Source organism: Notolepis coatsorum (genome assembly GCF_963971535.1).
Source record: "Notolepis coatsorum genome assembly, chromosome: 18".
NCBI classification, from domain to species: domain Eukaryota; kingdom Metazoa; phylum Chordata; class Actinopteri; order Aulopiformes; family Paralepididae; genus Notolepis; species Notolepis coatsorum.
Genome location: NC_140182.1, coordinates 71,543,220 through 71,568,688, shown reverse-complemented (window position 1 = coordinate 71,568,688; position 25,469 = coordinate 71,543,220). Strand labels below are relative to the sequence as shown.

Below are 25,469 nucleotides of genomic sequence, written 5' to 3'. Positions count from 1 at the left end.
TGTATGAACACTACAAGGTTATTCTAACAATTTAAGTAATCACTCCATTGATGGTGACTGGCACATTGAAGCTCTAAAAGGCTCTGCTTTTCTATCTTATCTAATCTGTTAATTCGGTTCTAGTGGCTTCTCCACGTTGATAATTATTCTATCTCTCATTCCTTATCTATATCTTTCCTTTAATTTTTATTTTATTTTATTTTTTCTTCTCATTACTCTATTTTTTATATATATTTTAACTTACATTGTTCTTTTCCACTGTTCTTCACATTAAGGTGTCAATATTGCTCTACAATCTTTTCCTTTTTTCCTTTTTTCCCACACGTTAGTAGAGGGTTCAAATGAATATGTCGATGAAAGTTTATTTTCTTTTTTTATTTTTTATTTTTTGTCATTTATCACAATACTTCATTACAGTAAGGGAAGGTGCAAGACCAAAAGCGACATTCTATTGCAATAGAATGGAAATGTTAGATCCTATGGCAATTAGCATAGGAAGATTAAGATTACAATGCTCAGTTTGGGCAATCCGGTGGACTATGGGAGAAAGTCAATCGCGGAGGATGTGTTTTTGGAACACAGGCCTGTACGACTTTCTGGGTGAGGGGAAAATAGGGGATTTTTATTTGTATATATTAGTGCTGTCAGGCGATTAAAAAAATTAATCTAATTAATTACAGGATTTGTAATTAATTAATCTAATTAATCGCATTTTAATCGCATAACCATTTTATGCCTGATATTCTATATTCTATAATCATATTTCAAATTGCATGTGTCCGGATGGCAGAATTCAGTACTGTATCTACAAAACCTTCTGTTTAATCATCTTCCATCTATTAATTTGCTTAGATTTTTCAGGTCTGGTCAATTTGAGCATAGTGTTATTCACAGTCAAAGATAAAAAAAAAAATTATTGATATTCTCATTTGGTTCATTACAATTTACTCAAGCCTAGTAACAGACAGTATTTCTGACACTGGGAATACATTCCCTGAGATCCATAGATGTCCCTAGAATCAGATACCAAGAACATGCAAATGGACCATATAAAAAAAGTCTGTAATGTGTATTCTACGTTCTTATGGAATGAATGAGATAAAAAAATATATATATATATAAAAAAAAAAAAAAAAAAAAAATGTAATTAATTTTGAGTTAATTTTCATAACGCGATAATTTGCTGTGTAATTAATTAATCTAATTAACGCGATAAACTGACAGCCCTAGTATATATATATGTTTTTAAGCTCAGCTCTCAACGGGACCTCATTAATTGGATGTACATCTATTGTAGCTTCGCACTCCAGAAGCATTACCAAAAACTACACAAAAACATGCATAGATTATGGCTAGTTTGAATATAATGGTATGGAACACCGGTGGGATAAACAAACAACACAAACGCAAAAGCGTGCTCACGCTGATGAAAAAAGAACATGTGGACGTGGCTCTATTAAGCGAAACGCACATTTTAGAGGAAGACATAAATACGTTAGCGGATAACATATACCATAATATTAGTCACTCTTCTTTTGTTACGAGAACTAGAGGGGTAGCCATAGTCGTCAGACGCAAATTAAATATCGAATTGAAAGGGGTATGGTCGGATGCTGAGGGGCGCATAACTATAGCTAGGATTATACACAATAACAGGAAAATTGCGTTGGCAGCAGTATATGCCCCAAATTTGTACGAAGTGGGTTTCTTCACTTCACTAACCGGAGAAATGTTAAACCATCCCGAGTACTCATATATAATAGGTGCGGATTTTAATGCCATTTGGAACCCAAGGATGGACAAAACTTACCTTGCCTTTTCCAGCGAACAAAAAAATGCATCTAAAGCATTAAAAGATTGGTCAAAATCAACAGGGGTAATTGATTTATGGCGTTCACTTAATCCCATGACCCGTAAGTACTCCTGTCGTTCGGCGAGACACAACACACTATCCAGAATTGATTACGTCTTTGCATCCCCGAGAATATTTGATAAATATGAAGTGGAAATGACACCCAATGCGTTTTAATTCTATGCTGCTTAACAACAAGGAATTCATTACACAAATTAAAGAAGCTCTCACAGTATTCCTACGGGATAATGCAAACTCGGTGCAAGATCCCAGAACATTATGGATGTCGGTAAAGAGTATGATCAAGGATTTCACGGATAGATTTTCCTCCATATTGCGCAAAAATCAATGCACAAAACTGTCTGAAATGGAAACGCTTTACTCAACGCTTTTTAATTCTTTAAAATACAACAACTCTACTAGACTAGAAAACCAAGTTAACATTCTAAAGACAGAGATCAAAGCAATATACAGACAAAAATCGGAATTGCAAATACGCAGCACAAGACAACAGCAGTACTTCCAAGGATCTAAACCTAGTCACCTATTAGCCATGCGACTAAGAATTAATGCAAAATTTGCAGATATAACTGCCATTAGGAAACAACAAGCTCTAGTAACAGAACCCAAAATAATAAACGATACATTCAAAGAATTCTACTCCGATTTGTATAATTCAGAAACGACCTTTGATCAAGACAAATTAGACACATATCTTAATCAAATTACTCTCCCTAAACTTTCGGAGGACGACGCTAAACAGTTAGAAGCACCGATCACATTAGAAGAACTCAAGAAGGCCATATCCGGAATGAAAAACGGCAAGGCTCCGGGAATTGACGGTATCCCATCAGAAATGTACATTTCTTGCTGGGACATATTTGGACCCTTATTACTAAATATGATCTTATACTCAGTCAAAGAGGGAAGCTTCCATAAACACCAAAATATCGCACTCATTTCAGTTCTTCACAAAAAAGACAAAGACCCCACTGAGTGCGGTAGTTACCGACCTTTAAGCCTCCTCGGAACCGATGTCAAACTGTACTCTAAGATATTAGCCATCAGATTGCAAAAGCATATGACGTCTTTAGTTCATCCGGACCAAACAGGCTTCATAAAAGGTCGCCTGATCAATGATAACATAAGGCGAATACTGCACGTACTAGATGCAGACAAAGAGGACACCACACCTAAGGCGATGCTATCCCTGGATGCTATGAAAGCATTTGACAGGTTGGAATGGTCGTTTCTATGGGCAGTATTAGAAAGGATGGGGTTAGGAAAAGGATTCATTGATATGATTAAAGTACTATACAAGGACCCATCGGCCAGGATTACAACAGGCACATTCATCTCCGATATCTTTCCGGTATCACGCTCAGCCAGACAGGGTTGCCCTCTTAGTCCCGGACTATTCGATCTATCATTAGAACCTTTAGCACAATTTATAAGACAATCCCAACACATAGAACCAATAGTAATCAAGGGCACACAACATAAAATTAGTTTATATGCGGACGACGTAATATTGTTCATGCAAAACCCCAACAACACATTGCCGCATATACTCAAGTTGATAGAGAACTTTGGTGATTTATCGGGATTTAAAATAAATTGGCCTAAGTCGGCTTTTCTTCCTCTTAACATCAGTGCAAAAAAAGACACAACCCTCCCAGGTGCGATACCCATGGTCAAACATTTTAGATGCTTGGGTGTGGAAATATTTCCCACCATAAGACAAACGGTGAAGCACAATTACACAAAAATACAGAACAAAATCAAAGACGACCTGGACAGGTGGGCAAAACTTAAAAACTCAGTACAGGCAAGGGTATCAATAGTTAAGATGGATGTATTACCAAGAATCAATTTCTTCAGCTCAATGCTTCCGTTACCTCCTCCAGAGGGCTACTGGAAAAAATTACAAACCTCCACATACAAATTTATTTGGAATAACAAACCACCTCGCATAAAAAGATCCACCGCACAGAGAAATAAAGCAGACGGTGGCATGGCAGTTCCAGATTTTTTACAATATTTTAAGGCCTTCACATTAAGACCATTGAAGATATGGTTTGACCCCCAGGCTTTGGTATCTTGGAGAGAATTAGAAGAAAACATAGTAGCCCCACAGAGACTGAAAGACATGGCACACACTAAACTTTCAATCAAGCATTGTGAGCGAGAATTTGGCCCAATAATTACCCATGCAATCAGAACATGGCGAGAAACACAAAAGAAATATCCTAACCCTCAAGAATGGCATAATCACACTCCCATATTCAATAACAATGCACTCTTAATGGGAAAACGCCCTATAAGATTCCCTATATGGGAAGAGCAAGGCATACACTCATTAGGGGATATTTTTAATAACCAGGGCCTCTGTAGTTATGTCGAAATATGCACAAAGTTTAACCTCACCGAGTCCACATGGCTTTTTTACATACAGTTACGACTTTGTCTGAGGTCTCACGGTGTTCCATTACTCATACCAATTGAACACCACAGATACCACAAATTTTTCTATGAAAGAGAAACATTGGGAGGTTTTGTATCAGGTTTTTATTATCAATTACTAACGTCCTCGTATGAAACCCTTCAACTAGACACTGTCTGGAGGAGGGATATACCAGACCTGGAAAATGACTTTGATTGGCAAGGAGCCTGGGCAAATGTCCGACTTACATCAAGGAACCCGGATCATCAACAAATCAATCTGAACTATATTCACAGGACATACTTGACTCCTATAAGGCTGTGCAAAATGGGGCTTAAACAAGACTCCAAATGCTCCCTATGTACAAATGGGGACGAAGGAACATTTATGCACATGTATTGGGACTGCCCACCAGTTAAGGCATTCTGGAAAGATGTGTCCCAACAATTATCAATACTCGTATCTTGGAATATACCTGTACACCCCTCGGTATTACTATTGAATGATGTTTTTGAGTTTGCAGTGAATCCACAACTAAAGAGATTGGTTTTATCGGGTATCACAGTAGCTAAAAAACTGATCGCATCACGTTGGTTTCAACCGGAAAAAATGTGCCGAAAAGTGTGGTTTCTTACATATCTCGATGTGATATATCAAGAAATATCTACAGCAAGAATTCTGGGTCTCAATTAATCCAAAATGTCAATGTGGTTAGAAGTGGTGGAGAGAATAAAAGCTAGCTTATAATGGTAGTGTCTGGTTAGGAGTGAGGGATAATGGAGGTACTATCCAAGAGGGGGTCCGGGAGGGGGGGGTTCGAGCTGGAGCATATGTGTGTAGGGTTTTAGAAAATAGGTATTAGGGGTATATTATATACTAACATTTATATAATTGTAATTTCGCTGGATATACACTGTATACGGTTAAAATGTTATTATAGACTATTTTTGTTTTATCTTGTTTCTGTACTTGCATGTATTTTAACCACCTTTACTGAAAGTTTCATTATGCATTGTGTGTTGAGTACTGACTTTTAATAATTTTTGTTTTGCAATAATAAAAAAGATATAAAAAAAAAAAAGTTGCAGGCAAGAAAGACAAGTCTGTCCACCGTCTCTGGTTTTAAAACTGCCCTGTTGAAGGTAAATTTTTATTTAATTTTTTTAATAAAAAGAAAATTGATATATTTTTTATTATCAATCGATATCGATTATTAAAATATATCGCAATAATTATCGTTATCGTTTTATCGCCCAGCCCTAATTTGAAGCTCATTTGGTTCAAACGTTTTAGCGAAACCTTTTTCAGAGGGGGGCCATATTGATTTGGCCACCAGTGCGACCCCGGTGGTCGCTGGCTCGGGCGCCCTGGCTGAATCATTAGAACATACTCTGAGCTACATCTGGGCCAAATTTGGTGCTTTTGCACACATTTGCATGAACTTAGCCTCATATAGCCCAAAGGCCCTGTCGTTCAGTCATTCAGTCTTCTCTACCTGAGCGATTTCAGCTGATCACCTGGGCGAGAGCCATTCAGCCATTTTCTCTAACTACCTTGTATATATTTCTGGCTATATCCGTCTGGCTAATAAACCTTATTAACTGGATCTCGGTTGACTGAGCACGTTCTTCATGATATCCACAATATCCCACAGCCCCCAACTAACAGGTGTTGTGTAAATCATGTAAATGACAAAAAGAAAAAAGAAAATAATAATTGAGTTTGACTTTTGTTTGTTCTTTGTTATTTTTTTTATATACATTTATTATTTGAACGGCTTAAGACTATATCTGTACTTGATGTTTGTTTGTTATGTCGCATATTTGAAATAAACTTAAAAAAATAAAAAATTCCACGTTGTGCAATACGTGTGAGCTTGATGTAATGTGTAATAATGACCCATAATTTGACATTTCCTAACCTCACCATTAACCCATTCCGTGCCAATCACGATGATAGTCGGGTTAACTCGCCATCGCTTGCGTGCCAATCACGAGTATAGTCAGGTTTTAATCGTTATTTCTTTTATTAGCGATATCCATTCATTTTCATCCATCCAACCTGATGTTATCGTTGGGAATGGGTCTGAGCTCGCAAAAGGGCAAATACCACCGCCTATCGTCTCCCGGATGGTATTGCACATCATTGGATTGGATTGGCTGGGGATGTTGCATCAGAAAAAAAACTCCGGGTTTCCATTCTCGGGCATGCAGTATCGTGTTACCACATTGACTGAGGAGGCTGGGAGCAGCGTGGATTATGTGTTTTGGACTATAACGTTGGATCAATGGAGGCGAGCGATATTTGGAATGGCGATCAGGAATTGGATTAATCTTTTTGCAGAACATCTGATGTGAGGTAAGGACTCTATGTTACCAGTCTTGGGTTAATCAGATGTTCCTTTCACCACCATCGGAGTGCGTGTGTGTGTGCGTGCCGTTGGCGCGGAGCATAAGCACACATATACTATCGATAATCTAGCGATTATTTGAAAACGATTCATAAATCAGCTGAAAAATTACAACGTGTTTTGTGTATTCCACTAAAGAGCTATTATCGCGTCTTTCTCTGGAATTACTAGACATTTCCAAAACTATACTCGTATTCAAAACGGTATAAAACGGAAATGTACAGATGAAAAACAATCCAGCAGGGCTGAGTCATCCGCGAACAGGAACAAGTTCCAGTCACAAGCTGACGACATGTCATTTGCATAAATTAGGAACAGTAGCGGTCCTAGTATGCTTCCTTGTGGAACACCACAGCTCACTGGGAGGGGGGGCATAGGGTACCGTTTACCTCCACCATCCGCGAGGTACTTTGACCTGTTCGTATACTATTTTTTCCATGACTTTCGAGATGGAGGTAAGGATAGAAACAGGGCGGTAGTTGCCTGGGTTTAATTTGCTGCCCTTTTTGTGCAGGGGTGTTACTCTCGCAAGTTTGAAGTCTTTGGGTACATGTCCCTGTTTTATGGAGAGGTTTATTATGTGTGTGATGACTGGGGTGATGGCGGCTGCTGAGTCTCTGAGGAATTTGGATGGGATGTTGTCATGGCCAGTGGCCTTGTTAGGTTGGAGGGCGCTCAGTTTTTTGAGTACCTCAGCTGTTACCATTTCTAGTTTGAAATCGTCTTTGCGGACCCCTAGGTTTTTGTAGTAGGCTATGATGTGTTCTACCCCAAAATGCCCTGAGTGGGAGGGTAGTTTGTTTACCAGTGTTGTGGCTATGTTTGTGAAGAAAATGTTTTAAGTAATTGGCTACATCCAGCTTGTCTGTGATGAGCGAGTTGTCCGTCTTTATGTTTATGTTTGAAAATCTGGTTGAGTTTTTTTTTTTTACTGCAGCCTAGTTGATTATCGAGTAATTTCCAAAGTTATTTTTAAAAAAAATGTACCCTCTTTTTCTCCGCCTGATTTTCTATTTTTCTCCCCATCCCAATTTAGTCGTTATGCCAACTCCCCCCCTCCACTACCTGGTTGTTGTGCGCATGTTCCTCCTACTGGTCGGTACAAGGGAACCCTGAAGTCTACCACACGCTTCCTCCGACACATGTGGAGACAGCCAGTGGCTCTTTTTTCACCTGGCAGCGAGGACTCTCATTGGTGAAGCGTAACGCGTGGGAGGTCACGCTGCCTTCACCATTTCCTGCCTTTCGCTGAGCAGGCGCCCAGACCTGACGCTGTCCACAACGCCAGATTACCACCCTCGACTTCCCTCCCGCTAACTCAGCCAAACGAGTTAGTATGACAATCGGCCCAAGCCACAGACAATGCTGACTCCGGGAGTCGAGACCGCAGCCTCTTGCATTGGTGACGAGCGCAATCTCCGCTACGCCATCCGACCGCCCCTGTAATTTCCAACGATTTGTTTTTGTTCCTCAGTTTTGTCATTGATGAAATAATTTTTTGATCATGGAGTTTACGTCATTTCTTAGTCTGTTTCTTTCCAGTTTGAGTTCAGTCACGTGGGCTTGGAGTGTATGTATGTATGTGTGTGTGTGTGTGTGTGTGTGTGTGTGTGTGTGTGTGTGTGTGTGTGTGTGTGTGTGTGTGTATGCATGTGTGTGTGGGTGGGTGAATGTATGTACCTGGTTCTTGTTGGGGTTTTCCATGAAGACACATTCCTTCATGCTGTATGAAACCACAGCGTTGCCTCCCAGCGCTGCTACATGAGCTCTGACCATCGCAAACACCTCCGCTATGAACGAGTGGAGAAAACCACTCACACCACCCTCCTAAAAAACACAAACACGCACATTAGAAGCAGCTAGAAGTGTGAGCTACTTCCATGTGAGGACTGATAACGTCCCAACGGCCCGCCTGCACCCTACTTGGCCTTATTACGTGCTTCCAATCAAACAGCAAACGAGTGACCACCAAGTGACCACCTCCGGTTTCGCCTCCCGGTGACCGGACCAATCACCTTTGAAGGTGAAAATTATTGACCGTTTTTGTAGCCAATGAAATTCTGGAAATGACAATATGACGTGAGGGATATTTTCAAAGATATATAGTTGTTTTCTCTAGCGAAAGAAGAACACCCGAGAAGACTTGCATGCAAATGCATTGGTGCCAATAAACATACCGATACATTACATACCATTAGAAAAACATGTGTAAAACACTCATTTTCTGTGGTATTGTGAATGTCAACTTTGGACCTGTACTAGATAAGACTTCAGGCTATGAACACATTGTGTTTTCCAGCTCATACCTCTCAGCTGGAACTCTTTTGCAGGCATCTGTTTGCAAACAAATTCTATTACATTAGCACTCAAGAGTGATTCTTCCTGTTGTGGAAGAAAATTCTGAATGTTTTCTTTCAAAAGAGGCCAGATTCATGCATGTACTATACATGGTTCAAGAATAACCTCTTAAGCCCGGATCCCCATTTTCTGAAAATCCGCCTAAAATACATACCTAAGTAAATGGAAGATTGCTCCACTTCTACAAGGTCCATTTGCATGTTCTTGGTATCTAGGGACATATATGGACCTCAGTGAATGTATTCCCAGTGTCAGAAAGTGTGTCTATTACTAGGCTTGCTTAAATTGTGATGAAACAAAGGAGAATATGAATTATGATTTTTCTTTGTATCTTTGCCGGTGAATAACACCATGCTAAAAATGACCAGACATAAGAAACTGCCACTGAGCTCGTTCAGTACCTTCTTGAGATCACGTGTACAAAGAATCTAAGGAAATGAATAAAGGGAAGATGATTAAACAGAAGGTTTTGTAGATACAGTACTGAATTCTGCCATCCGAATCCATGCAATTTGAAATATTATTATAGAATATGAGGCCTATAAATTACCTCATTATAGCCAACTTGCACACTATGAATCGGGCCAAATCTCCTCTTCCAAATGGCAGAGTTCAATTTGGATTTAGTATCACCAGGCGTGCATGAAGAGAATGAAATCTACTGTATGAACAGTAGGTTTTTTATTCTTGCAACAGCTCTGCCATTTTTAAACTGATAAATCGGATGGTTGCTAAATGCTCAAAATAGGAGAGACAAACTAACTGTGGTCCAATATATGCCAATAACGTTCAGTTTTGTGGTATATAATGCAGAGTAATAAGAGAATAAAAAAATTCATAGGGAAGTAATTTGTTTGAAGGGAGCTAGAAGCCTTTGGTAAGTGTAGTTTAAAAAAATTCCAACGCTCATTGAAAGCTCTGGATTAGGGGTGGACGGTATAAACGGTATAAACGGTATGAATTTGCGCTACGGTATGGATTTTGACTATACCCTGTGACCGGTAGACTAGAGCAGCTCTAACATAGCACTGACGTTAACGTTACTTGACGATTCACTCAACGTTTGCAGTGGTCGTTGCATAGTTTAATTGTACGGAGTTTTTCTCCACTTGCTCACGGACCGTGCCATATCGTTTTGGCATTTCAATTTGGCTAAGGAGGCTGAGAGGAGACTTGCTTTAGCACAGCAACGGGCTAACATTAGCCGCTAAGCTAACGTTCTAACGTGACTCCGCGGCACCAGTTCCATTAGTGGGGAAAGGGGGGGGGGGGTTATATTGACGAGCCTTGACAACAGAGGTTCAAAGATAACTTTATCCACCGGGCTGCTGCCGTTTCCAACTCTGTGTTGACAATGAATGAATGAATGAATGAAAACTTTATTTAACAGATTGCAGAATGGGTACAATACAGTACGGCTCAATACACACAATTGTTAAGGGATGCAGACCTGAGAAAGACGTTTGTCTTGTTTCCATCAGGGTCCCCCACTTTCAATTCATATAGACATTTATGACATACACAACATACATGACATTTATGGCATAGGGACATAGGTATTTAGTACTGATACATTTGTGACATACACAGTATTCAAATATACAGTACTGTTACCCCTAGATCCTGACAGAGTATATACATATGATGGGGAGGGGACTGTACATTAGGAGGGGGTGGGTGGGTGGGAGAGAAATATACATACGGCAGGGAGGGAATATATACATGCGGTGGGGAGGAGACTGTCTATTAGGAGGTGGTGGGGGTTTTGGGCATTTACGGAATTGCAGCCTCCCGTAGGTGCTCTTTAAGAGCGGTTTTGAATGTGGGTAGGGATTCACATTCCTTTACAGCTTTGGGTAGGGCGTTCCACATTGATGTGGCATAATTGCGAAACGTGTTTAGTCCCTTGTTTGAGCCAAATCTGGGTTTAACATGATTTGTTGAGCTTCCTCTGGTGTAGTGGTTGTGGTATTCACTGACCTTTGGGAAGTATTTTGACATGTACATGGGTACCTTAGTCGTATAGTGTATCTTGTAGACCAGGCCCATTGCAAGTTGCTGTACTCTGTCGTCTACTCTAAGCCATCCTAGGTTGTCAAAGTGGGCAGGGGTGAGGTGGGTTCTGGGGGTAAGGTCAAGTAGTAGTCTGACCAGTTTGTTTTGTGATGTTTGTAATTTTGTTTTAAGCGCCTTTGAGGTGCACGCATAGTCGTAGTACCCTTGAATGAGTGCTCCTGCCAGAGTCTTCAGGGTATTCTTGTTTACCAGAGAGGAGATCCGGTACAAGAATCTAGTTCGTTGGTTGACTTTTTTTATTACCTTGGATGCCATTTTGTCACAGGAAAGATTTTCCTCTAGGATGGAACCCAGGTAGGTAATTTCGTCTTTCCTTGTGACAATATTGTCACCCACTGCAACTGAGAAGCCGTCGGTCTTGCTGAGTTTGTTATTTGAACCGAAGAGAATGGACTCCGTTTTGCCCATGTGTAATGATAGTTTGTTATCAGCGAGCCATATGCAGATTTTGCCTAGTTCCGAGCTGAGGGTTTTTTCAACCTGCAACTTGTTCTTGTCAGAGACCAGCAGGGCTGAGTCGTCCGCAAACAGGAACAAGTTGCAGTCACAGGCTGACGACATGTCATTTGCATAAATTAGGAAGAGTAGCGGTCCTAGTATGCTTCCTTGTGGAACACCACAGCTCACTGTGAGGGGGGGGGGGTAGAGTACCGTTTACCTCTACCATCTGTTCTCTCCCCTCCAGGTAGGATTGCATCCAGCTCACTGATAAGCTATCAAACCCAATTGCTTTTAGCTTGTCAATCAGAATGGAGTGATTGACAGTGTCGAAGGCCTTTTGTAGGTCCAGCATGACCATGCCGCAGTATTTGCCCGCGTCCACCTCTTGTTTGATGTGGTCGTTCAAATAGAGGACATCCTGGTGTGACATCATCAACTTAGGACGCTCAAACATCAAACTAAAACCTTCTCTCTCTCTCTCTCTCTTGCAGTTTTGCACAATAAATGTTCTTTATATATACCTCTGTACTATGTGAAATATGTCCTAGTAATACAAGAGTACAGTAATGCTGCCATACCAGTGTTTTACCCCTTCAGAAGCATTTATATAGAAACTTAAAGATAAATGAATATACTGTGATATATACCGTTACCGTCTATGCTTCAAATTATACCGTGATATAAATTTTAGACCATACCGTCCAGCCCTACTCTGGATGTCCTCTTCTCAAAATGACTACATTCAGTGACGGTCGCTTTTTCAAAATGGTGGATTTTCGCGATCAAAACAACACATTTCAAAAACTAAAATCTCACTAATAACACTTTAACCTATTGGTAAACAAACGTATTGCTGAAGATATACACCGACTGCTGTTGTGACATGGTTAGGATGTTTACTCTTGAAAACATTTGAAAAAAAAAAAAAAAAAAAAAAAATTATAATTATGTCAGACAGTCTAGAGAGACTGATTTATGACGTGATGTCATTTGCGGTCCGGCACGGGCAGAAGAGGTTAAGAGGTAAAATCATATCAATAATCATTTATACATTGTGTTTCATGCATTTAGTATTTTGCATCTGCTTAGTCTGTGATGTGATGTTAGGTAGTAAACAGGCTTCTCTCATCGAAGGTTAAAGGTTTGCGAGTTCCCATAAGCTAATAGCCAGGCCTTGGTTTGAGAGTGGACTTAGGCTTTAACTGGTCAACTTAGTTTATTGCACCAACGATTGCTATCTTGAGGAACATCTGGCAGCCTGCTATCTCATATTAACACATTCACGGCCAGCCATTAGATGGGCCCCATTCTAGGAAGGCCAGCGTTCCCATAACAAACGTTCACTGTGCATCACGTTGTTTGTAGAGCTAAATCTATATTTTATATTATAGCTATGCATCCAATGTCATTGTCAATTGACAGTATGAACATTCCGTTCAATATGCCATAAAGAATATTTTTTTCCCATCATGTTATATAAGAATGATCTTGGATAATTCCTGCAAAGCTAGTTATAAGGCGCTAAGCTAATAACGTTAAATCGATGGCGTTTCATCCCTACACAAGCTAGAGTTAAAAATCCAAATGATCGGTATTATGTTCCATCATGAATGCATGAAAGGGGGGGGGGGGGTCGTTTCTGATTATTGATTACCAATAACGGCATTCGTTATTACCCCAACATAGGATGAGCGGGGGGGGGGGGGGGGCTATTAAATCCTTGCACGATCAAGCTGAAATTGACGTCAAATTGCTCTTACCTGTGGCCGGTTGGATTCCAAAAAGAAAAGATCGGGTGAAGCCCTCGCTTCAGACTAACAAAAAAGTCCGCCCGGAGCGTAAAAAGGTGACACCAAGTGTGCAACAGGGGAAACTGCATTCTCGAGACAGCGCCAATACCAGGATCTGGCCGGTACTGCACTTTCCGAGTCTCAATATGCCTTTTCCAGACAAAATACAGCTCTGTGACATAGAAATGGATATTAAAATCGAATAAAAGAAAAAACGAGTTAAAAACGTATACGTGATTGGCCGTCAAGCGCTGGCTCCCAATCACGTATATATACGTGAATGGCCGGGAATGTGTTAATGGTTAAGGAATGTTAAACTTCTTGTTGACTCATGCATCTCTAAATGTAATGACCGTTTGTTTAAAGAGACTAAATGATTTTACTCTGGGATTCGTCTCCACTTTCTACTAACCCTCTTCCCTTCTTCATCACTCGCTCCTTCTTCCTTCAAGGTATGATTTTAGACTTAATCTCAATAGAACTAACTGTACCTTTTGTATGGATCCATACTTGTAATAAACTATCATATTGTCACAGCTTTTTTAAATGTACATACATTCAGAAAAATGTGAGGTGCTTGTTTTCCCCAGCCTTTCAACCGTAGTAGATTTGTAAACAACAATACACAAAGATCTATACAAACTATACAATACAAGGTAGATGTTTTTTTTAGGAAGTAAAAAAACAGCGGATAAATAAAAGACATTTTTGTGTGTATGCTCATGTGATACATTAGTCCAGGGGTGGCCAACCAGTCAGAGACTAAGAGCCACAAAAATGACTGTGGTACCACAAAGAGCCACACCATATACCAGCGTTTCTCAACCTTTTTTTTCAGTCACAGCACCCTTCATGTGTTTATAGGTCTCACCCTCTGGCCTCTGAAGTTGCTAATGTCTTTTTTATTTGGGCCTCACAGGGTTAAAAGTACCCTGTGAGACCCACGGTTGCAAAATTACAAAATCACTTTTAGCCATTTAAAAAAATAATGTTTATTTAAAAAATGTTAAAGGGGAAATATTTTACTATTTCTTTCACTATTTGGGCACTTTTACACAATTCCTGTGAGTCTATGGAACACCTAGGTTTTTTTTTAAAACAAAATTGTATTTCTAATCAAGTACTAAAAACCGCATTTTTCTACCTCAAGATCTTAAGCCGTTTTTGAGGCTGGGCGCCAACCACTGTGTGGCCTGGTGCCAACTGCCACATCAACTGCCACATTATTATGCAGCTGAGAAATCTCTGACATCACAGATATGCACATTTTCAGATGACTCAGTGAGGGTGAATATTGTGAGAGGAGAATTGGAAGAATGCGCCAATATGAGAATTAGAGACATATATCCTATTAATATAAGTCCACATAGCTAAGAAACAATGGTAAACACTGAAAAAGGCCATTTATAAGATAGTTCCCCTTTAAGCACATGTATAGTCAATTGGTCCTGTTGTTCAGCCTCACAATGCTATTTTATAGTAAATGTGTTTATATGTCCCACCCTCTGGCCTCTGAAGTTGCTAATTTCTTTTTAATTTGGGCCTCACAGGGTTAACCTCTTAAGCCCGAGATATACAGTAAAAGTGTATATTTTCAGCATTACGTTTGTTTACCAATTATTTTAACTGTTATTAGTGAAATATAAGATTATAGAAATCTCAGGGCATTGAGTCGGAAACCGGCGCATATTGACAGGAGGAAGTGGCACAGCCAAAAGTGAGTGTAGTCTTTTGAAGGAAGAGACTCAGGGCTTTCAAATTTAGAAAAACTACCCTACCCAGCTCACACCAGCCCCTGTCAATCATCTGACTCCTGGATTTACTTTTTAATTTCTCTTATTTTTTCGGATTATCTCCCACAAACCTGAACGTTATTGCCATAAAACAGAACGCAGTTAGTTTCTCTACCTTTCTGTGAACGTCTTGCAAAAAACGGTGTTGCAATATGATGAAAAATGGTGGAGAAATTTACATTATAAAAAAGATGGCAGAATTCAGTACTGTATCTACAAAACCTTCTGTTTAATCATCTTCCCTTTATTCATTTGCTTAGATTTTTCAGGTCTGGTGAATTTTAGCATGGTGTTATTCACAGTTTTTTCTCCTTTGGTTCATTACAATTTTCTCAAGCCTAGTAACAGACACACTATTTCTGACACTGATCCATATATGTCCCTAGATTCAGATACCAAGAACATGCAAATGGACCATTTAAAAAAAAATTGTAAATGTTTATTCTACGTCCTTATGGAATGAGTGACATAAAAAAAAAAGTAAAAAAAAAAAAAGGTAATTTTTATTTTATGGATGGAAGAGCCGCACATTGACGGGCAAAGAGCCGCATGCGGCTCGCGAGCCGCGGGTTGGCCACCCCTGCATTAGTCTATCCGTCAGTAGTCTGTTTGCACGGTGGAAGTAGTTGTTCACAGTGTTCTTTTGGATGTGGACCTGAGACTGTGGTACCGTCTGCCAGACGGCATGAGCTCAAACAGTTTGTGGTTTGGGTGGCTGGGGTCTTTCAGGATCCTGTGTGCCTTGCTGACGCTGGCTTTGTAACAACAGTTTTAAAAGTGCTATATCAGGGTCTATATCTACAGATTTCAACAAGTTACATTTAAGACTTTTTACATTTAATACCACTTAGAGCTAAATGTAATACCAATTTTATGACCATACTACCCAAAAAAAAACCACATAGCAACACTTGACTGCACTTTTTTTGCACAATTTATGCGCGTTCCATACAAGCTCTCGCCAGACGCACCAAGCTCCCAATAGCCCCGCAAAAAACAACGACTTGAATACGAAAACATTTCATATATTTAATATTATTTAATCTCCTGACAGCCCCCCCAAAAAAGTATTATGATTTTTGAATACCTTAAATTGAGAATTCATTATTATTGTGTGCGTGCTGCTCCTACCTCCCGCAGTGACGTGGTCTCTCTGATGAAGAACATGTTGATGATCCCCAGGTACTTGATGATGCGCGTCCCGGGGAGGAAGGACAATGGTGTCATCTTCACCACGGCCACAGAGCCGCCCCCGTACGAGCGGTTGGAGCGCAGCGAGCGGGACCGGCCCTCAGGCAGCGGGCTGCAGCGCTCCGACGAAGAGACTACAGAGAGAGAGGAGAGAGAGAGAGCCGGAAGGTCCAGTTCACAGAGAGAGAGAGAGAGAGAGAGAGAGAGAGAGAGAGAGAGAGAGAGAGAGAGAGAGAGAGAGAGAGAGAGAAACAGATGGATAAAGAGAGAGAGACAGAGAAAGAGAGACGGAAGGTCCAGTCCAGAGAGAGAGAGACAGACAGACCGAGTAGGTCCAGTCCAGAGAGAGAAGAGAGAGAGACAGAGAGAGAGAGGAGAGAGACAGAGAGAGAGCGAGATGGAAGGTTCAGAGAGAGAGAGAGAGAGAGAGAGAGAAAGAGAGAGAGAGAGAAAGGCGGTAGGTCCAGTTCAGAGAGAGCGAGAGCAAGAGAGAGAGAGATAGCCGGAAGGTCCAGTTCAGAGAGAGGGAGAGAGAGAGAAAGGAAGGAAGCGGGAGAAGGGGACAACAAAAGAGAAGGGAATGGAGACACCGGGCGATCTTTAGACGCATGGAGAAAGAACCGGGAATGCAAGCGTATGTGTGTGTGTGAAGAGCGGGTGTCTTATATGCGTGTCTGTCTGAGTGAGGGTGTGCGTTTTCTGCGTGTTAGATGAAGTTTGAGTGAGTGAGCGCATGTGCAACATGGTGGCAGCAGGGTGGCGTTAGAATCACTGGGAGAAAAGCATGAACTGCATTGAACATGCACCTCATGCAGTCAAGGCACACAGGCAAAGACAGCCACACAGTGTCTGCAGACAGACAGAGAGACCTGGGCACAGCTGTGCGTGTGTGTGTCTGTGTGTTCGTGTATGTGATATTTGAGGTACAGTGTGTGAGTGAATGTTGAGTGTTGGTTACGTGTGAGAGCCTTTAGAAACGGGAGACAGAGAGAGGGGAGCTGAGCTGAGGCACAAGGATCAGAGGCAGAGTGTGAAAGAGGTTCAGTCGCCGATTGCTTGCTTGGCTTGAATCAAAACCCGGGACACCTTCAGCGGCAATTCAGACACATCAGAACTGCAGTTCACTTACTGTTGGAAAAGAGCATTCATTACCACAGGTAGCGCAGCAGCATCCTCCCCCGGGGTCACCAGCTTTTACCCAGATGCGCATGTTCAGCGTTGTAGAATTCAGATATGAATTGGTGTTTTGGCGTTTAGACCTGGAGGGACTGGATGAGGTATTGTGAAGATCGGAACTCTCTAATACTATGGGATTTGTGGTTAAATCACACACTGGAGCTAAAAGGGAAGTAGGGTTGGGCTCAATTCATTCAATTTAAACACTACTTACTGTTTGTTTCCTGATGAAGGAGCATTCATTAAGGCAACGTTCTTTATGCTCAAAGTTTCTTCAGTATTTTAATTTGAAAAGCGAATCCACTTGCTGAATTGAACCCAACATTTTCGCCCGGGGTTGTAACGGAACGTAGACCAAATGCGTCCACATTTTTATAGGATTCTAGCACATTTTCATAACAATAGCGAATATTACCGTTTTCATTGAGGTTTCTTACAAATTAACGATGCTTTAAGTTGTCCTTTATATACCGATTATCATTAAAATCTTAAATCGTACCATATGTCCCCCTTTAGACAACATATGTAACGCTACCAGCGCACTTTTGTTAAGATAATTAGTTTACCATTCGCGGTCGCTATACCGAGGTCGCAGTAATAGTTTACCGCTGTTCAGATCACGTCGAAGAATATAGACCCAGTGACCTGTGACCTGTGCTAACGCTCTTGGGAAATGCATTGTTGTAGTTTTCAACATTTTCACCTTTTAATTTTAAACCAATGCTGCCATCTACTGACAACGGAAAGTGTTGTCTAATCGTCACCTTGAGAGCCACTTCCGTATACAGCGTCGCCCCAAACCCATTCTAGAGATTCCCACTTTTTACTGGGAATGGGGCGTGGCCGTATTTGGTCCCAGACAATAAGAGTGGCTGCGATTGGTCACTGTGACGTTACTCTACTTCACATCAAATTCCACGCTCTACAATCCCCGGCCTAGCGGGCGGGTGGTCTATTCTAGCACAAACCTGGACCAATTGTTGCCACCTTGCTGCAACCCATCCAGCCCTTACAGATCTACACTGGTGCCTCAGAGGAAGGGATTGGACACAGATTCAGGAAAATCATTCGCCTCGCACTTTGTCCGTCATTCTGCTCACTACGGCTACAGAGATTTTAGAGGTAAGCCACTGATTGGTTATCCCTCTGAGGGGCGGTGCTTCAACTTTCACACTCTAGCTTATAAGCTGGTGCTTGATTGACGATGCTCCGCCCCCCAGCGGCATGCAGGGAGGGGTGTGTGTGCGTGTGTGTGTAAGAGGCCGTGTGTGTGCATGGTCACCAGGGTGTGCTAGTGTCCTCCTACTTGTCTTAACTGATCCTCGTCTTATGGTGTGAGCTTTCAGCCTAAGCAGCTCTAGCCAGGTGCTGCATCTGTCTGCAAAGGAACCGTAATCAACGGGGGGAGCTGGAGAGAACACACGTACACAAACAGATACACATACATCCACACACACATATATATATATATACACACACATACATACATACACACACATTCATACACACATACAAACATTCATACACATACATACAAATAAATACGTACATACATAAATAAATAAATACACATATACATACATATCGCACCCACACACGCGACGACAACAACAAAGAAAAGAAAGCACAGGACAAAAAAACAAACAAATAAAAACGAACGAACGAAACGAACAAAAGAAGAACAGAAAGAAAACATAAGAGGATGAGGTTTGGGAGCAGTGCAGGATAACTCTCTCCCAGACAGCGGGCAGTGTAGTCGTCATGGTAGCATGGAGGTGAGGGGGGGGGGGGGGGACTGAAGAGGCCGGGCACTCACCTCTGGACGAGAAGTTGGAGCTCTCCGGAACACCTGGAAGCAGCAAATCACACGTCACACTCTACCCCCTGGACGCCTTGCAGTCCCAGCCCGCTCAGCTACCTCCCAGCTGAGGCTGTCTAGGCCTCCGAACTCTCCTCTGAACTATGCGCTTCGAATTTTCGAAGCTGCGCCTTTTCAAGCTCTCTCGGTTGAAAAGGTGTCAACTTATGTAACGTTAGCTGAGGTAGCAACTGTAATCAGTGGTGTAGCTTGTTGCACCTTGCGTTTGAGCGCAACAAAAAGGCATCCAATCTGATCACAGCCTAAGACAGCCCCCATAAAAGGAATTCCACTTTAATGTTTGAGTTCTGAGTTTTGGGTAAATTGATCAATAAATACCCCGATTGACACTTGTGTTATTCACTTGACCTATCTCAAGCCCCGCCCTCTTTTCTTGATCCTTCAATCACAACTGTCGCTTTTTTTGGTTCTCGTCAAACAAAGTTTGTCCAAGGTAAGCAACAGTTGGTTATAAAGAGGATAAAGAAAAGAGGGTGGGGCTTGAGATAGGTCAATTATTAAAAAGGGAGAATCCACCATGAAATAGAATTCACATCACGTTATTTCTATAATACTTTACAGTTAGAGATGAATAAATAAAATGTATTAAATAAAGTCAAGCTTCAGGTTCCATTTGTTGCTAGATGTCATTTTTTCTTTCTTTGTTCAATGCTGATAGAATGAGGCCATGACCAGCGCACAGACTTCTTCAGTGCACAGGGTCACAGTATGGAACAAACCCAGTGTTACGGACGCTGTCCTAATATATATATATGGGGAGAAATGTATGTCATCTGTGTTATGTATATAGGCATGTTTTGGTTGTTGTTGTCCTCCTGTGTCTCCCTATCTGTTTTCTGAGATGCATCCCATAGTTTCAGTCACCAGCACCAGCTGGTAAATCAGCACCTCAGTCCTTCCCCAGCAGCAGCTGATGCTAATCTGCAATCAACCTCTACACCCCTTCATATATCCCAGTCTGTGTGCAGTTTCACTCTGTGTCTTTGGTGGTAACTATCAGTCTCTAGGTTTGGAGCTGTGGCTCTTAGGTACATTTTGGTAATAGAGCTGTGGCTCTTAGGTATCTTTTGGTAGAGCTGGTGAAGGCTCTGGTAGTTTGCGCTGTTAGTATGGGAAATATGTTTTGTGTTAATCTTTATTGTAGAACTGTGTCTTTAGTATTTGTGTTTGAGAGCTGTGGCTTTTGGGTACGTTATAGTGTAGAGCTGGTGACAGAGCTCTGATTCATTGTGTTGTGTTTGGTGTTCATTATCTTGTGTACATTTCTGTTTAACCCTAACCCTTTGTTTATTTCCCAGTTCACCCAGCCTATGGTGATTTATCTTTCTGTATGTTAGCGTTTTGTTTCGCACACAGAGACATTGAGGACAGGAAGATAACTAGGGGTATAAAGGTACACTTATCCGTACCGAACCGTTTCAGTGTGTACCGTACCGAACGGTTGTGTAGTGTACCGAACGAATACAACGGTATGTTAACCACTAACGACCGTCCACCAGGGGCTGTTTTTTTCACAATCTAATATAATTATTATAATTTTTTACAAGTTGATTATTAATTTCAATATAGAATATTTGTTGACAGCCCTACAAGTACAATTAGTTACTGCACACTACATCACCCCTGAGTGGAACATGGAAAGCCAAACTTTCCCCCACTGTACTGAAAACCCGTACCGAACCGTGACTTCCAAACCGAGGTACATACCGAACCGTGGTTTTTGTGTACCGTTACACCCCTAGAAGATACCCTGGGGTCTACATTTTGCATCACGTAGGTGACCTGATGTTAGAGACACCAGCTTATAGTGAGCAGCACCACCCGTGCTTTTGGGCGCTCTGCGCCTGTAAAGGGGGGGTGGGTTATTTTCCTTTTGTATATTGATTTGGTGCCACTGGTAGTCCTCCTTGCTCTCTGTGTTGCTGTGTTTTTGTGAATAAATACTATTATTTTGGCAAACTGTTTCCTGGTTTTGTGTCACTACACCCTCACCTACCATGTCTGTGGCCTTGTGTTGCGTCCCCTTATGGGGTGCTTAACACCCAGCATGAAGCTCCACTTCACCTCACTAACTAATGCCTTGTCTCCACTACCCAGGGTTCAGCGGTGCTGTGGCATTGTCTCCACTAGCCAGGGTTCAGCGGTACTGTGGCATTGTCTCCACTAGCCAGGGTTCAGCTGTGCTGTGGCCTCGTCTCCACTAGCCAGGGTTCAGCTGTGCTGTGGCCTCGTCTCCACTAGCCAGGGTTCAGGTGTGCTGTGGCCTCGTCTCCACTAGCCAGGGTTCAGCCGTGCTGTGGCCTCTTCTCCACTAGCCAGGGTTCAGCCGTGCTGTGGCCTCGTCTCCACTAGCCAGGGTTCAGCCGTGCTGTGGCCTCGTCTCCACTAGCCAGGGTTCAGCCATGCTGTGGCATTGTCTCCACTAGCCAGGGTTCAGCTGTGATGTGGCCTCGTCTCCACTAGCCAGGGTTCAGCTGTGCTGTGGCCTTGTCTCCACTAGCCAGGGTTCAGCCGTGCTGTGGCATTGTCTCCACTAGCCAGGGTTCAGCCGTGCTGTGGCCTTGTGCTGTGGCCTCGTCTCCACTAGCCAGGGTTCAGCCGTGCTGTGGCCTCGTCTCCACTAGCCAGGGTTCAGCTGTGCTGTGGCCTCGTCTCCACTAGCCAGGGTTCAGCCGTGCTGTGGCCTCGTCTCCACTAGCCAGGGTTCAGCCGTGCTGTGGCATTGTCTCCACTAGCCAGGGTTTAGTCGTGCTGTGGCCTCGTCTCCACTAGCCAGGGTTCAGCCGTGCTGTGGCATTGTCTCCACTAGCCAGGGTTCAGCCGTGCTGTGGCATTGTCTCCACTAGCCAGGGTTCAGCCGTGCTGTGGCATTGTCTCCACTAGCCAGGGTTCAGCTGTGATGTGGCCTCGTCTCTACTAGCCAGGGTTCAGCCGTGCTGTGGCCTTGTCTCCACTAGCCAGGGTTCAACCGTGCTGTGGCCTTGTCTCCACTAGCCAGGGTTCAGCCGTCTGGCACACAGTGAGCATCTCCATTGTCTTTAGAACCTGGCCAAACCTGGCTGGAACCTGGCTGAGACGGCCACCTTTCACAACCTGGTCAAAGTTAGCAGGGACTGCTGTATCATCATGGTTTAGCTTGTGCACCAGAGTTGGTTAGCAAGTTTTAAGTATTGAGCATACGACTTGATAAAGAATTATAAATATAATACCATTTATATTTGGGTGAAGTGCTCCTTTAAATAAAACTTTAGATGTAATTGCTAAAACAAATTTGACAAGTCAACAAAATTGGTCACCAATTCACTGTCAATGGACCGATTCCAAAACGTGTCAGTTGATGGATATTCAACAGATTCAAGTTGTGACGTTCTGATGTCCAGCTTAGGGACACAATGGACCTATCTCAAACCCTCTCAAAACTTTGTTTGTCCGAGGTAAGCGACAGTTGTGATTGGAGGATCAAGAAAAGAGGGCAGGGTTTGAGATAGGTCTGGACCAAGGTCATTGCACGCAATGTACATTCTGTTTTAGGGTGGAATTTCCCTTCCTTTCCCTATACAGCTCATCTTTACTCAGTTACAAAGCTCAGTTTCTGGGGACTGGGTTATCCAGTATAGACATAGGTTGTTTTCTATGACTGGTTGTAATGAAGGAGTTAATATAACTTCCGACATCCTCTAGACACCATCACACAGTTAATCTAACTTCACCTTCTACACAAAGAACTCAGGGGTTAAGAGATAAGATATTCCTTTAGAGACAACATAAACACTAGGTTCAGGTCATGCGTGATGTGGGTGGAAGGTCAGATGTTCTGTCCACATCAGTACAAGTGTCATGTTATATAATGTTCACATACTATAGACAAACACATTATCTAGACCAGGAGTTCTCAAACGGTTTCTTATCAACAGCCCTCAAATTAATACACCCTAGGTTGTGGACCATCACATTAATATACACAGGTTGTGGACCATCACATTAATATACACTAAGCTGTGGACCATCACATTAATATACACTAGGTTGCGGACCATTACATTAATATACACTAGGTTGTGGACCATCACATTAATATACACTAGGTTGTGGACCATCACATTAATATACACTAGGTTGTGGACCATCACATTAATATACACTAGGTTGTGGACCATCACATTAACATACACTAGGTTGCGGACCATCACATTAATATACACTAGGTTGTGGACCATCACATTAATATACACTAAGCTGTGGACCATCACATTAATATACACTAGGTTGCGGACCATCACATTAATATACACTAGGTTGTGGACCATCACATTAATATACACTAGGTTGTGGACCATCACATTAATATACACTAGGTTGTGGACCATCACATTAACATACACTAGGTTGCGGACCATCACATTAATATACACTAGGTTGTGGACCATCACATTAATATACACTAGGTTGCGGACCATCACATTAATATACACTAGGTTGTGGACCATCACATTAATATACACTAGGTTGTGGACCATCACATTAATATACACTAGGTTGTGGACCATCACATTAATATACACTAGGTTGTGGACCATCACATTAATATACACTAGGTTGTGGACCATCACATTAATATACACTAAGCTGTGGACCATCACATTAATATACACTAGGTTGTGGACCATCACATTAACATACACTAGGTTGTGGACCATCACATTAATATACACTAGGTTGTGGACCATCACATTAATATACACTAGGTTGTGGACCATCACATTAACATACACTAGGTTGTGGACCATCACATTAATATACACTAGGTTGTGGACCATCACATTAATATACACTAGGTTGTGGACCATCACATTAATATACACTAGGTTGTGGACCATCACATTAATATACACTAGGTTGTGGACCATCACATTAATATACACTAGGTTGTGGACCATCACATTAACATACACTAGGTTGTGGACCATTACATTAATATACACTAGGTTGTGGACCATCACATTAATATACACTAGGTTGTGGACCATCACATTAATATACACTAGGCTGTGGACCATCACATTAATATACACTAGGCTGTGGACCATCACATTAATATACACTAGGTTGTGGACCATCACATTAATATACACTAGGTTGTGGACCATCACATTAATATACACTAGGTTGTGGACCATCACATTAATATACACTAGGTTGTGGACCATCACATTAATATACACTAGGTTGTGGACCATCACATTAATATACACTAGGTTGCGGACCATCACATTAATATACACTAGGTTGTGGACCATCACATTAATATACACTAGGTTGTGGACCATCACATTAATATACACTAGGTTGTGGACCATCACATTAATATACACTAGGTTGTGGACCATCACATTAATATACACTAAGCTGTGGACCATCACATTAATATACACTAGGTTGTGGACCATCACATTAACATACACTAGGTTGTGGACCATCACATTAATATACACTAGGTTGTGGACCATCACATTAATATACACTAGGTTGTGGACCATCACATTAACATACACTAGGTTGTGGACCATCACATTAATATACACTAGGTTGTGGACCATCACATTAATATACACTAGGTTGTGGACCATCACATTAACATACACTAGGTTGTGGACCATTACATTAATATACACTAGGTTGTGGACCATCACATTAATATACACTAGGTTGTGGACCATCACATTAATATACACTAGGCTGTGGACCATCACATTAATATACACTAGGCTGTGGACCATCACATTAATATACACTAGGTTGTGGACCATCACATTAATATACACTAGGTTGTGGACCATCACATTAATATACACTAGGTTGTGGACCATCACATTAATATACACTAGGTTGTGGACCATCACATTAATATACACTAGGTTGTGGACCATCACATTAATATACACTAGGTTGTGGACCATCACATTAATATACACTAGGTTGTGGACCATCACATTAATATACACTAGGTTGTGGACCATCACATTAATATACACTAGGTTGTGGACCATCACATTAATATAC

At 41.7% G+C, this 25,469-nt stretch overlaps 1 protein-coding gene across 7 annotated transcripts in view; it reads right to left on the bottom strand.

Annotated features, from left to right (window-relative positions):
• c2cd5 (C2 calcium dependent domain containing 5) overlaps positions 1-25,469 on the bottom strand; it is a 154,036-nt gene that overhangs the window by 11,624 nt on the left and 116,943 nt on the right. For 2 of the 7 annotated variants that reach the window (XM_084335043.1, XM_084335046.1), the window contains 4 exons: positions 19,347-19,379; positions 18,813-18,938; positions 16,295-16,488; positions 8,386-8,532 (listed from right to left, as the gene is read on the bottom strand). In XM_084335043.1, coding sequence (XP_084191169.1) covers positions 8,386-8,532; positions 16,295-16,488; positions 18,813-18,938; positions 19,347-19,379 — 500 coding nt within the window. The remainder of the gene's footprint in view (positions 1-8,385; positions 8,533-16,294; positions 16,489-18,812; positions 18,939-19,346; positions 19,380-25,469) is intronic. The other 5 variants (XM_084335044.1, XM_084335049.1, XM_084335045.1 and 2 more) reach the window with 4 other exon arrangements.